The following is a 16,370-nucleotide window of genomic DNA, read 5'->3' on the forward strand; positions in this document are numbered from 1 at the left end:
TTTCACCATTGAGTATGATGGTAGTTTTGGGCTTGCCAAAATGCACTGTATTATGTTGAGGAAGTTCCCTTCTCTCTTTAACTTGCTGTTTTTGTTGTTGTTGTTTGTTTGTTTGTTTGTTTTAAGTCACAACTGATCCTCCAAAGTCTTTTCCTATCTGGTGGCTTAATGCAGATAGACACAGAAATCTCGTGAGTGTTTGAAAATGGCAGAGCCGGCCGGGCTCGGTGGCTCAAGCCTGTAATCCCAGCACTTTGGGAGGCCGAGACGGGCAGATCACGAGGTCAAGAGATTGAGACCATCCTGGATAATACGGTGAAACCCCGTCTCTACTAAAAAAATACAAAAAAAATCTAGCCGGGCAAGGTGGCGGGCGCCTGTAGTCCCAGCTACTTGGGAGGCTGAGGCTGGAGAATGGCGTAAGCCCGGGAGGCGGAGCTTGCAGTGAGCTGAGATCCGACCACTGCACTCCAGCCTGGGCTACAGAGCGAGACTCCGTCTCAAAAAAAAAAAAAAAAAAAAAGAAAAGAAAATGGCAGAGCCGGGCGCGGTGGCTCACGCCTGTAATGCCAGCACTTTGGCAGGCCAACACGGGCGGATCACGATGTCAGGAGATCGAGACCATCCTGGCTAACGCGGTGAAATCCCGTCTCTACTAAAAATACAAAAACTTCCCCGGGTGAGGTGGCGGGCGCCTGTAGTCCCAGCGACTTGGGAGGCTGAGGCAGGAGAATGGCGTGAACCCGAGAGGCAGAGCTTGCAGTGAGCCGAGATTGTGCCACTCTACTCCAGCCTGGGCAACAACGAGAGACTCCGTCTGAAAGAAAGAAAAAACAAATTAGCCCGGCGAGGTGGCCAGTGCCTGTAGTACCAGCTACTCAGGAGGCTGAGGCAGGAGAATTGCTTGAACCCAGGAGGCAGAGGTTGCAGTGAGCTGAGATTGCACCATTGCACTTCAGCCTGGGCAACAGAGCAAGGCTCCATTTCAAAAAAAAAAAAAAAAAAAAAGAAAGAAAGAAAATGGCAGAGCCACAAAATGGAAGGAGAGCATTTCCTAGATTTTGGCTTCGGGGAGTTCTATCAGCAATAGGATTTGATATTGAGAAATAAGCTTCTATTATGTAGGTTCATCTATTATAGTAGCTAGCATTACCTTAATACATAGGCAAAAGGGTAATTTCCCAAATAAATAAAACGCTCTTACAAAGAAAGGGATTTAAAAAAAGAAAAAAGAAAAAAAGAAGCTCTTACAAATCAATAAGGAAAAAGATCAAAAACTCACAGGAAAATTAAACAAATGAGATCAATCACTAACAGAAGGAGAATTTAAAGGCTTTCACACAAACATAAAGATGTTCAACATCACCTATACAGTAAGAAAAATGAAAAGTACAACTATATTGGGATTTTTTTTTTTTTTTTTTTTTGAGACAGATGTCTCATTCTGTCACCCAGGTTGTAGCATAATAATGAGATCTTGGCTCACTGCAGTCTTTATCTCTTGGGCTCAAGTGATCCTCCCACCTCAGCCTCTAAAGTAGGTGCTATGTGTCTGAATGCCTCCTGTGATACTGTCAAATATTTGGTCTTCATCTCCTTTTCTGGAGTACAACTCCTAAAATCTTTGGACTCTCCACAGTGATATCTTTTTGTATGCTAGTGATTAACTGATGGCTAGCAGCTTTTAGGCAGCTTCAGGATGGGAGTTGGTCACCAGAAAGACCTAGGCAGGATTAGAGGATTGGGACTTTCTGACCTACCACATGACCTCCAGGAAGGGGAGGGGGCTGAAGATTAAATTGATCACCATGGCCAACCGTTTAATCAATCATGCCTATGTAATAAAGCCTCCATAAAACCCCAAAATAATAGGGTTTGGAGAGCTTCTGGGTAGCTGAACACATGGAGGTTCCTAGATGGTACACGTCCCTTCCCCCAGACTTCATCCTATGTCTCTCTCTCTTTTTTTATTTTATTTTTTTGAGATGGAGTCTCGTTCTGTCACCTGGGACGGAGAGTACAATCAATGGCACAATCTCGGCTCACTGCCAGGTTCAAGCGATTCTTCTGCCTCAGACTTCCAAGTACCTGAGTTTACAGGTGCCTACCATCATGCCCAGCTAATTTTTGTATTTTTAGTAGAGACATAGTGTCACCATGTAGGTCAGGCTGGTCTTGAACTCCTGACCTCAGGTAATCCACCTGCCTCAGCCTCTCAAAGTGTTGGGATTACAGGAGTGAGCCCCTGCACCTGGCCTTTTTTTTTTTTTTTTGGAGACAGTTTTGCTCTGTCACCCAGGCTGGAGTGCAATGGTGTGATCTCAGCTTACTGCAGCCTCAGACTCCTGGTTTCAAGTGATTCTTGTGCCTCAGCATCCTGAGTAGCTGGGATTACAAGTCTGTGCCACCACACCCAGTTAATTTTTTGCATTTTCAGTAGAGACAGGGGTTTCCCTATATTGCCCAGGCAGGCTGGTCACGAACTTCTGACTTCAAGTGATCTGCCTGCCTCAGCCTCTGGAAGTGCTGGGATTACAGCTGTGAGTCGCTGTACCCAGCCCTCATCTTATGTATCTCTTCATCTGGTTCTATATCCTTTAAAATATACTTAAATATACTTAAAATATACTTAGTAACAAATTGGTAAATGTAAGGAAGCGTTTCCCTGAGTTCTGTGAGCCACTCTAGCAAATTAATGGAACCCAAAGAGAGGGCTGCAGGAACCACAACTGACGGGTTGGTCAGAAGTTATGGAGGCCTAGACTGCAACTGGTATCTGAACAGGGTGAGGGGGCAGTCTTGGGGATTGAGCCCTCAACCTGTGGGATCTGATATTGTTTCCAGGTAGATAGTGTAGGAATGGAATTGGAGGACGCCTAACTGATGTTTGCTGCAGAATTGATTGCTTGATTGCTGGTGATGAGAAAATTCCTGCATATTTGGGGATCACAAGGAGTCTTTTGTATTAATTGTTGTTGTGTTGTTGTGTGAGATAGTTTGCAAATTTCTGTAGCCTTACATATCTGGGAGCCGGATTGCTAGCTAAAAGGCAATACCCCTTTGACTTTGCTAGGTATCACTCACAGGCTGCCCAAAGCAGTTGTCCTAGTCTACAATTCTAACAGCAACAGATAAGAGTTCTTTTGGCTCCATATGCTCACAAACACTTTATACAGTCATTTTAATTTTTAATTTTTGTCAATCTGATGGCTGTAAATAGTATCTCACCCTAGGTATAAATATACATTTCCTTTATTAGTCTGGTAGAACATCATTTAATATTTAATAGGATCCTCATAAGAGAAAATCATTTAGGTTTTTTCTTCTCCTGCCTTGGCCTCCAAACATGCTGGGATTACAGGTGTGAGGCACTGCACCTGGCCTTGCCTATGCATTTAAAAGGCTAATTGTTAGATCTTATCCAGCATTTCTATACCTGTAGTGAAAATTTTTTCTACCTACTTAACCATAATCTAATGCTGCAAAGATGAGTTGTTAAGGTAATTCCTAAAACTGAGTATTTGTGATGATCTCACCTTGGGGATATGAGAGAGAAAAAACATAAAGTACTTGAGTGTTGAGGATTTTCTCTCAGTAAAATGAGTAAAAGTAACATTTTAAACAGGAATAACGTTTGAACTGTTAGAGGTGAACTGTTTACAGGCATGAGTCATTTTTCTGTTGTACAGCGTATTCTTTTCAATCAACAGCTCTTTATATAATTCCAGACACACATCTTTCATCATTTATATGTGTTACAAACATCTCCTATTTGTAGCCTGTCTTTTCACTTGCTTTATGGTCTCTTTTGATGTAGAAAAATTTACATTAATTTTTAGGTAGTTAAATTATCAATCTTTTCCTTAAGTATTGACACTTTTCATCTTGTTTAGACAATTTATCCTTACCTCCAGGATCTTAAAGGTATTTTTCTATATTGTCTTCTAAAGTTTTAAAGTTTTATTTTTTATATTTAGGTCTTTAATCCACCTGAAATTGACTTTTAAAAATAGTATTAAGTACAGGTTAAATTTTTTTTTTTTTTTTTTTTTTTGAGATGGAGTCTCGCTCTGTCGCCCAGGCTGGAGTACAGTGGCTTGATCTCAGCACATGGCAAGTTCCGCCTCCAAGGTTCACGCCATTCTCCTGCCTCAGCCTCCCGAGTAGCTGGGACTACTGGCGCCCGCCACCACACTTGGCTAATTTTTCGTATTTTTAGTAGAGACGGGATTTCACCATGTTAGCCAGGATGGTCTCAATCTCCTGACCTCGTGATCCGCCTGCCTTGGCCTGCCAAAGTGCTGGGATTACAGGTGTGAGCCACCGCGCCTGGCCCTTTCCTTTTTTTTTTGGAGACAGAGTCTCGCTCTGTCGCCCAGAGTGCAATGGCGCCATCTCAGCTCACTGCAACCTCCGCCTCCCAGGTTCAAGTGATTCCCCTGCCTCAGCCCCCCGAGTAGCTGGGATTCCAAGCACCTGCCACCAAACCCGGCTAATTTTTGTGGTTTTAGTAGAGATAGGGTTTCGTCATGTTGGCCAGGCTGGTCTTGAACTCCTGACCACAGGTGATCCACCCGCCTCGGCCTCCTAAAGTGCTGGGATTATAGGCATGAGCCCCTGTGCGCAGCCAGAGGTTCAATTTTCTTTCTTTTCAAATGAATAACCAGTTGTCCTATCATTGTTTATTGAAGAGCTTATCCTTTGCCCACTGATACGCAATGCTAACTGCCATAAACCAAGTATCCAGTAAGCATCGGGGTGTTTCTAGTCTCTATTATGCTTCTTCCCTGTGCCAACACAACCGTATCCACAGCAGCACCAGCATCTGCTCAGATGCCTTCTCTGATTTTCATATCTTTCTGTTTTCAGTCCCTGATTTCCTATCCCTTCTTGTGAGTTTACCTATGCACGTATATTTACGTACGTCTGTATGTATGTACAATTTTTTTGAGACAGGGTCTCACTCTGTTGCCCAGAACTGGAGTACAGTGGCAGGATCATGGCTCACTGCAGCCACTTCCTGGGCTCAAGTGATCCTCCTGTCTCAGCCTCCCAAGTAGCTGGAGCTACAGATGTGCACCACCACACCCAGCTAATTTTCACATTTTTTTTTTGCAGATGAGAGTCTCACCATGTTACCCAGGCTGGTCTCAAACTCCTCGCCTCAAGTGATCCTCTTGTCTTGGCCTCCCAAAGTGCTGGGATTACAGGTGTGATCCATTGCGCCTGGCCTTACCTATGCATTTAAAAGCATATTTGTTAGATGTTATCCAGCATTTCCATACCCGTAGTGACAGATTTTTCTGTCTACCTACTTAACCATAATCTAATGCTGGAAAGGTAAGTTGTTTAGGCAATTCCTAAAATAAAATGTTTGTGATCATCTCACCGTGGCAACATGAGAGAGAAAAAACATAAAGTACTTGAATATTGCGGGGTTTTCTCTTGGTAAAATAAAAGTAACATTTAAATTAGTTAATTAATTTTTGAGACAGAGTCTCACTCTGTTGCCCAGGCTGGAGTGCAGTGGTACGACCTTGGCTCACTGCAACCTCTGCCTCCTGGGTTCAAGCGATTATCCTGCCTCAGCCTCCCGAGTAGCTGGGATTACAGGCATCCGCCACCATGCCCAGCTAATTTTTTGAATTTTTAGTAGAGATGGGGTTTTATCATGTTGGCCAGGCTGGTGTTGACCTCCTGACCTCAGGTAATCCACCCGTGTCAGCCTCCCAAAGTGCTGGATTACAGGTGTGAGCCACTGCACCCTGTCTTATTTTATTTTTTGAGACAGAGTCTCGCTTATTCACCCAGGCTGTATAGTACAGTGGCACAATCACGGTTCATTGCAACCTCCACCTCCTATGTTCAAGCAATTCTCCTACCTCAGCCTCCTGAGTAGCTGGGCCTACAGGCATGCACCACGCCGGCCTGATTTTTTTGTATTTTTAGTAGAGATGAGGTTTCGCCACGTTGGTCAGGCTGGTCTTGAACTCCTGACCTCAAGCGATCTGCCCACCTCGGCCTCCCAAAGTGCCGGGACTATAGGCATGAGCCACTTTGCCTGGCCAGTAAAAGTAACATTTTTTTTTTTCAGATGGAGTTTCCCTCATTTTGCCCAGACTGGAGTGCAGTGGTGCAATCTCGGCTCACTGCAACCTCTACCTCCTGGGTTCAAGCTATTCTCCTGCCTCAGCCTCCTGAGTAGCTGGGATTACAGGCATGCGCCACCACGTACGGCTTTTTTTTTTTCAAGGTGAAGTTTCACTCTTGTTGCCCAGGTTTGGAATGCAATGGCGCAATCTTGGCTCACCACAACCTCCGCCTCCCAGGTTCAAGAGATTCTCTTGCCTCACCCTCCATAGTAGTTGGGATTACAGGCATGTGCCACCACACCTGGCTAATTTTGTATGATTAGTAGAGACAGGGTTTCTCCATGTTGGTCAGGCTGGTCTCGAACTCCTGACTTCAGGTGATCCACCCGCCTCGGCCTCCCAATGTGCTGGGATTACAGGTGTGAGCCACTGCACCCGGCCAAGGCTACTTTTTTTTTTTTTTGTATTTTTAGTAGAGACAGGGTTTCACCATGTTTGTCAGGCTAGTTGCGAACTCCTGACCTCAGGTGATCCACCCGCCTTGGCCTCCCAAAGTGCTGGGATTATAAGCATGAGCCATCATGCCTGGCCAAAGTAACGTTTTAAATAGCAATAACGTTTGAATTTTTTTTTTTTTTGGTTCACACTTCACATTAGGTATGGTCACAGTGGCTCATGCCTGTAATCCCAGCACTTTAGGAGGCCAAGTTAGGTGGATCTCTTGATTTCAGGAGTTCGAGTCCAGCCTGGGCAACATGGTAAAACCCTGTCTCTATTTAAAAAATACAAAAAATTAACAAGGTGTGGTAGCAAGCACCTGTAGTCCCAGCTACTCAGGAGCCTGAGGTGGGAGGATTGCTTGAACCTGGGAGGCGGAAGTTGCAGTGAGCCAAGGTGGCATTACTCTACTGCAGCCTGGGTGACAGAGCCCTCATCTAAAAACAAACAAAACAACAAACAAACAAAAGAACTTCACATTAAATAGAAAATCACTTTGTACGGATCAGTAAAACCTGACCAAAACAATGCTATGATTTCCAAAGTAGAATAAATCAGCTGAGCTAAACCCAATTAGACTCTGATAACTAAGAAGAACTGAGTCACAGGAGTAATAAAGCTAGTGAGATTCAAAAAAACCTCTTCCCTCTCGTGATACATCCTTGTGAGGGAGAGATTGGTGAGCATTGAGAAATGTTTCCATTCTGATGGACACTTGTGGTGGCAAAGCACTATAAGCATCAGCACCATGGGCATAAATTATAAAACTTGTCTCAGAGTTGTTAAGATAATTAAATGTTAATATTTGCAAAGAAATCTAAACAGTGTCTGGCATGCAGTGACTGTGGTATTGTATGAGTACTTGTCAAGTTAAAAAAATAAGGGATGGAATTGCAACCATATCCCTTAGATTGCGGGTCCCCAACCCCAGGGCCGTGGGTTAGTACCAGTTCGTGGCCTGTTAGGAACCCGGCTGCACAGCAGGAGGTGAGTGGGGTATGCGGGGAGCGAGCATTACCACCTGAGCTCTGTCTCCCGTGAGATCAGTGGCAGCAGTAACAATTCTTATAGGAGGTCGGGGGCACGGTGACTCACATCTGTAATCCCAGCACTTTGGGAGGCTGAGGCGGGTGGATCACCTGAGGCCAGGAGTTCAAGATCAGCCTGGCCAACATGGCAAAATCCCCGTCTCTACTAAAAATACAAAAATTAGCTGGTCGTGATAGCACATGCCTGTAGTTCCAGCTGCTTAAGAGGCTGAGGCAGGAGAATCACTTGAACCCAAGAGGCGGAGGTTGCAGGGAACCGAGATTGCGCCACTGACTCCAGCCTGAGTGACAGAGCGAGACTTGTCTCAAACAAACAAACAAACAAACAAACAAACTTCTCATCAGAGTGTGAACCCTGTTGTGAACTGCACATGCGAGGGATTGCGGGCTCCTTATGAGAATCTAATGCCTGATGATCTGAGGTGGAACAGTTTCATCCCAAAACCAACCCCACCCCACCCGGGGTTTTGCCATGTTGGCCAGGCTGGTTCTGAACTCCTGGCCTCCAGTGATACGCCAACCTCAGCCTCCCAAAGTGCTGGGATTACAGGTATAAGCCAGCACGCCTGGCCTTCCCCTACTATTTTCATTCCTCTGCAAAATCTCAACCTCTTTCCTTGTTTTCAAAAAAGAACGTTAAGACCAGGTGCAGTGGCTCAGCCTGTAATCCCAGCACTTTGGGTGATGGAGGTAGGAGGATTGCTTGAAGCCAGGAGTTTGAGACCAGCCTGGGCAACATAGTGAGACCTCACCTCTGAAATAAATAAACAATTAATTAAAACAACAGAAAGAATATTTACTAGCCTTTATTTTCAAAAATATAAACTCACTATAGGAATTAAGCACATTCCTTTTGTGGACCATTTGGATTAAATCCTCTGTGGGCAGAGATCACTTTTTATGTTTTTCTTGTTCCCCCAATAAGCCTACCATAATACCAATACAAAATACACACTCAGATATTTCATGGAACATGTAACAAACCAAACACACTGGACATACTTGAGATAAAATAAAAATCTAAACTAAAAGTTATATGTATTAATTTATTTCCTTATTTTCATGTAGCATCCTGTTAAGATGCCCTTAGAAGCTCTTCCCATACTTTAATTGCATGTTTGAATTCGGCCTACATTTGTTCCATGAACAAAACAGTATATTGCAACTTGAAATGAAAAAGGTAAAATAAAAATAACGAAATATTGTAAAATGAAGAAGGCTCTGACAAAATTTTAAGAACTCATCAGTATAAGGATGCTTTTGTCATTCTTTGAGAAATGCAACTCCATCTTATATTTAGTTTATTTGGAATAGCTATGTCCTTAACTGGTAGTCAATACTCAAACATCACCAAATTATTAAATTATTTTAATTAAAAAAATTTTTAAATTATATTTGCATATATGAAGATAAGTAAGACACTGGACAAATTATAGAGTCTCAGGCTTATGTGGAATTATGACTGCTCTCAACAATTACTGAAATTCCCTTTCAAAGAAAATCTTCACATAAACCTATGTTTGACTATGTAGTAGAATGAAGACAGCCACAGACCTGGCATTTTCAAAACATCACACGAGTACTACATGTAATGCTTCAAAGTAACTGTTTTCCTCTAACATTTCACTAAACAACCTCAGGCAGTAAAATAAAACAAAACATTAAGAGCTCCCAGTGGTCATCCTAAGAATTAGACCGATTTCTTTGATTTTTTCTTCTCTGCTTCTTCCTTTTCCTTTTCTATTTCAGTTACATATAATTCAACTTCTTTTGCACTAAACATCTGAAAAGAGAAAAAAATTTAAAGATCAAATGTCAATTATACAAATAATATCTAAATATTTACAATATGAAGAATTCCAATATTTAATAAATTTATATTTTCTATGTATAACTTTATATTTTGTAACTTCAAATATACAATGAACCATTTCAAAAGGTCTAAGAGCAATAACAATTACGGGCAAAGCCAGATCTCTGACATTTCTACTATCACTGTGCTAAAAAAGAAAGTGGGGCAAAAAGTGATATTGCATTATATTCCTATATGTGCATGTAGCTCCAAAAACATTTTAATGCGAGGCTTAATTTTATTCATGAACAAAGACTCATTATTTAACTCTCCCAACCGCACCCTACCGTGTGATTCTCTGATAGGGTTTAATGATTTGATCAGTTTATAGAATAGCCAAATGAGATGGGAAAAGATAATTTACGCTACTTTATGTCCTGTAAGTAGAAAGCAAAAAAGGTTTTATTTTTGTAAGAACTTGCAGTGTAGTTTGATTTTCTGCTGTACTGTTCACAAGTAGATCCAAGTTTACATGCTTGCGGCTGTAAGACAGCAATTACTGGCCAGGCCTGGTGGCTCATGGCTGTAATCCCAGCACTTTCGGAGGCCAAGTTGGGCAGATAGATCACTTGAGGTCAGGGGTTCGACACCAGGTTGCCAATTTCTTTGTCTTTTTTTTTTTTTTTTCAGACAGGATCTCTCCCTGTCGCCCAGGCTGGACTGCAGTGATGCGATTGCAACCTCTGCCTGTCGGGTTCAAGCGATTCTTCCACCTCAGTCTCCTGAGTAGCTGGGACTACAGGCGTGTGTCACCACTCTTGGCTAATTTTTGTACTTTTAGTAGATAGATTTGCATTTTCAGTACAGACAGGGTTTTGCCATGTTGACCAGGCTGGTCTTGAAGTCCTGACCTTAAATGATCTGCCTGCCTCAGCCTCCCAAAGTGCTGGGATTACAGGCCTGAGCCACCACGCCTGGCCAAGACAGCAATTATTAACTTCAGTGAATACAAAAATCTAAATGTAATGATCTTAATACCAAAAAGAGGTATCTATTAAATTGATAAATGATTAACTTTATGGAAAGGCAAGTTTTCAAAGATGTTGGAGATGTGAAGGATTTTAGTAATTAGTCCATCACTAGAATTTATATATAAGAAAATGTAGATTCACAAAGCTAAATTATATTTGACCAAAGATTAAAGGAGGATTAAAGATTAGGTCTCTGACTCTTATTTCAACTCCAGAACTCTTTCCATTTCACCTATAAAGATGTGCGTCAGAAAATCTGTATTTGTCAATAATCTACATAAAATATGTTAATCGAACGTTTTATGAAATGAACGTTTATGAAATGAATTTACCCATCAAGCAATTACTGGGAGTTCCACAGGTTCTGAAAGTAAAGTGGAAGAATATAATTCTTACCTGCTATTAAGGAGTTCACAGTGGGAAAAACCTGGCATATAAATAGATCATTACAATAAAAACCTGAATAAAGTGGTGTGGTATTACTTGGGGAAGAAATAATTTCCTCCTTTGAAAAAGCATCTTTCATTTTATTTTTCCTTTTTGGGACAGGGTCTTGCTCTGCTGCCTGATGCTGAAGTATAGCGGCATGATCAGAGCTCACTGCAACCTCTGCCGCCTGGGCTCAAGCGATCCTACCGCCTCAGCAGCCGGAGTAGCTGGGGCTACAGGTGTGAACCACCACGCCTGGCTAACTTTTGTATTTTTCATAGAGACAGGGTTTCACCATGTTGCCTAGGCTGGTCTCAAACTCCTGGGCTCAATCGATTTGCCTGTCTCGGCCTCCCAAAGTGCTGGGATTACAGGCATGAGCCACTGCACCCAGCCTGAAAAAGCCTTTTCAAAAAATTATTTTTCATTTTTGTGAGTATGTAGTAGGTATATACATTATGGGGTACGTGAGATATTTTGATACAGGCATGCGATGCATAATAACCACATCATGGAGAATGGGGTGTCCATCCCCTCAAGCATTTATCCTTTGTGTTACAAACAATCCGATTATACTTTTAGTTATCTTCAAATGTACAATTAAATTGTTATTGACTATAGTTACCCTGTTGTGCTATCAAATACTAGGTCTTATAAATTCTATTTTTTTTGTACCTATTAACCATCCCCACCTGCCCCTGCCCCCCACTACCCTTTCCAGCCTCTAGTAACCATCCTTCTACTCTGTATCTCCATGAGTTCAATTGTTTTGATTTTTAGATTCCACAAATGAGTGAAAACATGCAATGTCTATCTTTCTGTGCCTGCCTTATTTAACATAATGATCTCCACTTCCATCCATGTTATTGCAAATGACAGGATCTCATTATTTTTTTGTGGCAGAACAGTACTTCACTGTGTGTAAGTACCACATTGTCTTCATACGTTCATCTGTTGATGGACCCTAAGGGTCCTTCCAAATCTTGGCTATTGTGAACAGTTCCGCAATTAACATGGGAGTGCAGCTATTTCTTCAATATACTGATTTCCTTTCTTTTGGGTATATAGCCAGTAGTGGATTGCTGGACCATATGGTTCTTTTATGTTTTTTGAGGAATCTCCAAACTATTATTCTTCATAGTGGTTGTACTAATTTACATTCCCACCAACAGTGTATGAGGGTTCCCTTTTCTCCACATCCGTGCCAGCATTTGCTGTAGCTTGTCTATTAGATATAAGCCATTTTAACTAGGGTGAGATGATATTTTATTGTAGTTTTGATTTGCATTTCTCTGATGATCAATGATGTTGATCACCATTTTTTTTTTGGAGGTGGGGTCTTGCTCTGTTGCCCAGGATGGAGTACGGTGACACAACTGTCGCTCACTGCAGCCTCGACCTCCCAGGTTCAAGTGATCCTCCCACCTCAGTGTCCCAAGTAGCTGGGAGCACAGGAGCACGCCACCACACCAGGCTAATTTTTTAATTATTATATTTATAGAGACAAGGTCTCACTGTGTTGTCCAGGCTGGTCTGAAACTCCTAGGCTCAAGGGATCCTCCTGCCTTGGCCTCCCAAAGTGCTGGGATTACAAGCAAGAGCTCAGCCCAAGGACCTTTTTATATACCTGCTTGCCATTTGCATGTCTTCTTTTGAGAAAAGTCTATTCAAATCCTTTGCCCATTTTTTGATCAGATTATTGTTTTTTCTCTTATAGAGTTGTTTGAGCTCCTTATACATTCTGGTTATTAAAGCCTTGTCAGAAGGGTAAATTTGCAAATATTTTCTCCCATTCTGTGGGCTATCACCTCACTTTGTTGATTGTTTGCTTTGCTGTGCAGAAGTTCTTTAACTTGATGTGATCCTATTTGTCCATTTTTGCTTTGGTTGCCTGTGTTTGTAGGGTACTACCCGAGATTTTTTTGCCCAGACCAATGTCCTGGGGATTTTCTCCAATGTTTTCTTGTAGTAGTTTTATAGATTGAGGTCACAGGCTTAAGTCTTTAATCCATTCTTATTTGATTTTTGTATATGGTGAGAGATAGGGGTCTAGTTTTATTCTTCTGCATATGGATATCCAGTTTTCCCAGCACCCTTTATTGAAGAGACTTTTTCCCAGTGTATGTTCTTAGCACCTCTGTCGAAAATGAGTTCACTATAGATATGTAGATTTGTTTCTGGGATCTCTATTTTGTTTAATTAATCTATGTATCTGTCTTTATGCCAGAACCATGCTGTTCTGGATACCACAGCTCTGTAGCATAATTTGAAGTCAGGCAATATGATTCCTTCAGTTTTGTGTTTTTTGCTTAGGGCAGTTTTGAGCTTTGGCTCTTCTGGGTCTTTTGAGGTTCTATATAGATTTTATTTTATTTTTTATATTTCTGTGAAGAATATCATTGGTATTTTGGTAGGGATTGCATTGAATCTGTAGATTACTTTGGGTAGTATGGACATTTAAAAACATTGATTCTTCCAATCTATGAACGTGGAACACCTTTCTATTTTTTTTTTTTTTTTGGTGTCCTTTCTTTTTTGATGTGTGCACTTACAGCTATAAACCTCTTTCTTAGTAATGCTTTCACTGTATTCCATATGTTTTGATATGTTAGGTTTTCATTATCATTTGTTTCAAGAAAATTTTCAATTTTCTTCTTAATTTCTTCATTGACTCACTGGTCATTCAGGAGCATATTGTTTAATTTCCATGTATTTGTATGGTTTCCAAAATTCCTCTAGTTACTGATTTCTAGTTTTTTTTTCCCCACTGTGGTCAGAGAAGATGCTTGATATTATTTCAATTTTTTTAATATTTTAAGGCTTATTTTGTGACCTAAATATGGTCTGTCCTTGAAAACGATCCATGTGCTGAGGAGAAGAATGCATATTCTGCAGCTGTTGGATGAAATGCTCTGTGAGTATCTATTCGATACGTTTGGTCTACAGTGCAGTTTCAGGCTGATGTTTCTCTGCTGATTTTCTCTGGAAGATCTGTTCAATGCTGAAAATGGGGTGTTGAAGTCTCTAGCTATTATTGTATTGGAATCTATCTGTCTTTTTAGCTCTAATAATGTTTACTTTATGTATCTAGGTTCTACAGTGTTGGGTGCACATATATTTAAGACTGTTATATCTTCTTGCTGAACTGACCCCTTTATCATAATATAGTGACCTTCTTTGTCTCTTCTTATAGTTTTTGTCTTGAAATCTATTTTGTCTGATATAAGTATAGCGACTCTGGCTCTTTTTTGGTTTCCATTGGCATGAAATATCTTTTTCTATCTCTTTATTTTCAGTCTATGGTTATCTTTATAGGTGAAGTATGTTTTTCATAGTCAACAGATCATTGGGTCTTTTTTTTTTTTTTAATCCATTCAGTCATTTTATATCTTTCGATTGGAGAGTTTAGTTCACTTACATTCAATGTTATTATTGATAAATAAGGACTTATCCTCCTGCCTCAGTCTTCTAAAATGCTGGCATTCCAGGTGTGAGCCACTGCTCAGATCTCACTTTTTTTGAAGCAGCGTCTTACTCTGTCGCCCAGGCCGGAGTGCAGTGGTGTGATCTCAGCTCACTGTGACCTCTGCCACCCTAGCTCAAGCGATTCTCCTGCCTCAGCCCCCTGAGTAGCTGGGACTACAGGTGCATACCACCACACCCAGCTAATTTTTTGTATTTTTAGTAGAGATGGGTTTTTACCACATTGGCCAGGCTAATCTCAAACTGCTGACCTCAGGTGATCTGCCTGCCTTGGCCTCCCAAAGTGGGATTACAGGCATAAACCACCCTGCCCAGCCTGGTCCATCCTTTCATGGAAGAATCCTGGCATCAAATGAGATAATATTTAAAGTTCTACCTTTCTACTGATTCCTGGCCCCAAGTAGGTGTTTATATCCAACTTCCTAGGCTAGGGAAGACAAGTATCCTTCTCCAGGGAAGTTTAGTTCAAATGTTTACTTCTGGCTTTCAGTGTACTTTTCATTTTTGGTCCCTGAGGATTTTCTTTTAGTTCTTGCAGAAGCTCAGTTATATCTGTAAAAAACTAGTTATATTTCATCTAGGATTGTCCTGGTGTTTTACAGCAGGAGAGTTTTTATATTACCTAATCCAGCATAATGCCAGAAACTGAAGTTGTAGAAGTCTACTTATATACCTTAAGTCAAGCTATTTCCTGTCAAAGTGTTAAAATTTCAGCTCATAGTCAGTGATTTAAGAAGTACATTTGTAAAATTAAGAGATTTCATGTTTTTCATGTTTAGTAAATACTATTTACTTCTTAGTAACTACAACTGGAATTGCCAAGGACAGGTCAGAGAATAACTAGAAAACCAGTCCACCTCTAAAATCAGCTTAAGAAGAAGGGGTAGAGGCATCAAATAATAAAGGTTTATACTACTCAGTACATTTCTTATGTGTTTTTCTAATTTAATAATACAGTACTCATCATAACCATATTGGAAAAGCTATTAATCCACAGATAAGAAAACAGAAACAGAGAAGTAATTTATTTACACTGGGAAATTGTAGAGCTAGAATTTGAACTAGGGTAGCTCTAGAACCTCACTTTGTTTTTTGTTTTTTGTTTTTTTGAGACAGAGGCTCACTGTGTTGCCCAGGCTGGAGTGCAGTGGCGTGATCTTGGCTCACTGCAACCTCTGCCTCCCAGGTTCAAGCGATTCTCCTGCCTCAGCCTCCCAAGTAGCTGGGACTACAGGTGCCTGCCAACACACTCAGCTAATTTGTGTGTGTGTGTGTGTGTGTGTGTGTGTGTGTGTATTTTTAGCAGAGATGGGGTTTCACTATGTTGGCCAGGCTGATATTGAACTCCTGACCTCGAGATCCACCCACCTCGGTCTCCCAAAGTGCTGGGCTTATAGGCATGAGCCACCATGCCCAGCCAGAGCTCCACTTTTGATCACTTCACTGAACTGTATCCTACACAAAGATTTACCAAAATTGAGAATGCAATAGGATTTATAGTATTTTCATGTGGAGTCTATTAAAGTTATTCAAGATCCACAAATTAAAACTCTGTAAAGAAACATAATTGAGACGATTTCTATATACGTCGAAATTTGGCAAAATTGGTTTAAAACCAGACGCAAGTCTATTTTAAAATCACTTTCAGTTAAGCAATTTCAGACTCTGAAGACACTGAAAAACTTCCTAGAGAATACATTATGGTTGATTACCCAAACATCCATTCTATACCATTGCTTAGCATTAGCCAACCAGCAAACAGAATCTTCTGGAGACTGTTCTGAGGATGTCTTCAGTCTTCCAATCAGATTGAAGGCAGGGACTTACATTCCAAAGTTAGGGAAGTTCTCCCTCTCCTATAAGAGGTTAACAGGAAAATAAATCATTCTGATTGCCTTTGGTGGTCATGAGAGGAATCAACCTTAGTAGAACAAACTAACTTTAGGATGAAGCCAATATTCAAAATTGCAGAGTGGAGGGACAGGACAAATCTAGA

The 16,370-nt window shown here is 41.1% G+C and overlaps 1 protein-coding gene across 2 annotated transcripts in view; it reads right to left on the bottom strand.

Annotated features, from left to right (window-relative positions):
- Positions 1 to 9,048: 9,048 nt before the first annotated feature.
- The window catches only part of PSMA8 (proteasome 20S subunit alpha 8), a 55,733-nt gene continuing 48,411 nt past the window's right edge, over positions 9,049 to 16,370 (bottom strand). For both annotated transcript variants that reach the window (XM_007974401.3, XM_007974400.3), the window contains one exon: positions 9,049 to 9,422. In XM_007974401.3, the coding sequence (XP_007972592.1) occupies positions 9,330 to 9,422 (93 nt within the window). In that variant the 3' untranslated portion in view covers positions 9,049 to 9,329. The remainder of the gene's footprint in view (positions 9,423 to 16,370) is intronic.

Source organism: Chlorocebus sabaeus, chromosome 18 (assembly GCF_047675955.1).
Source record: "Chlorocebus sabaeus isolate Y175 chromosome 18, mChlSab1.0.hap1, whole genome shotgun sequence".
NCBI lineage: Eukaryota > Metazoa > Chordata > Mammalia > Primates > Cercopithecidae > Chlorocebus > Chlorocebus sabaeus.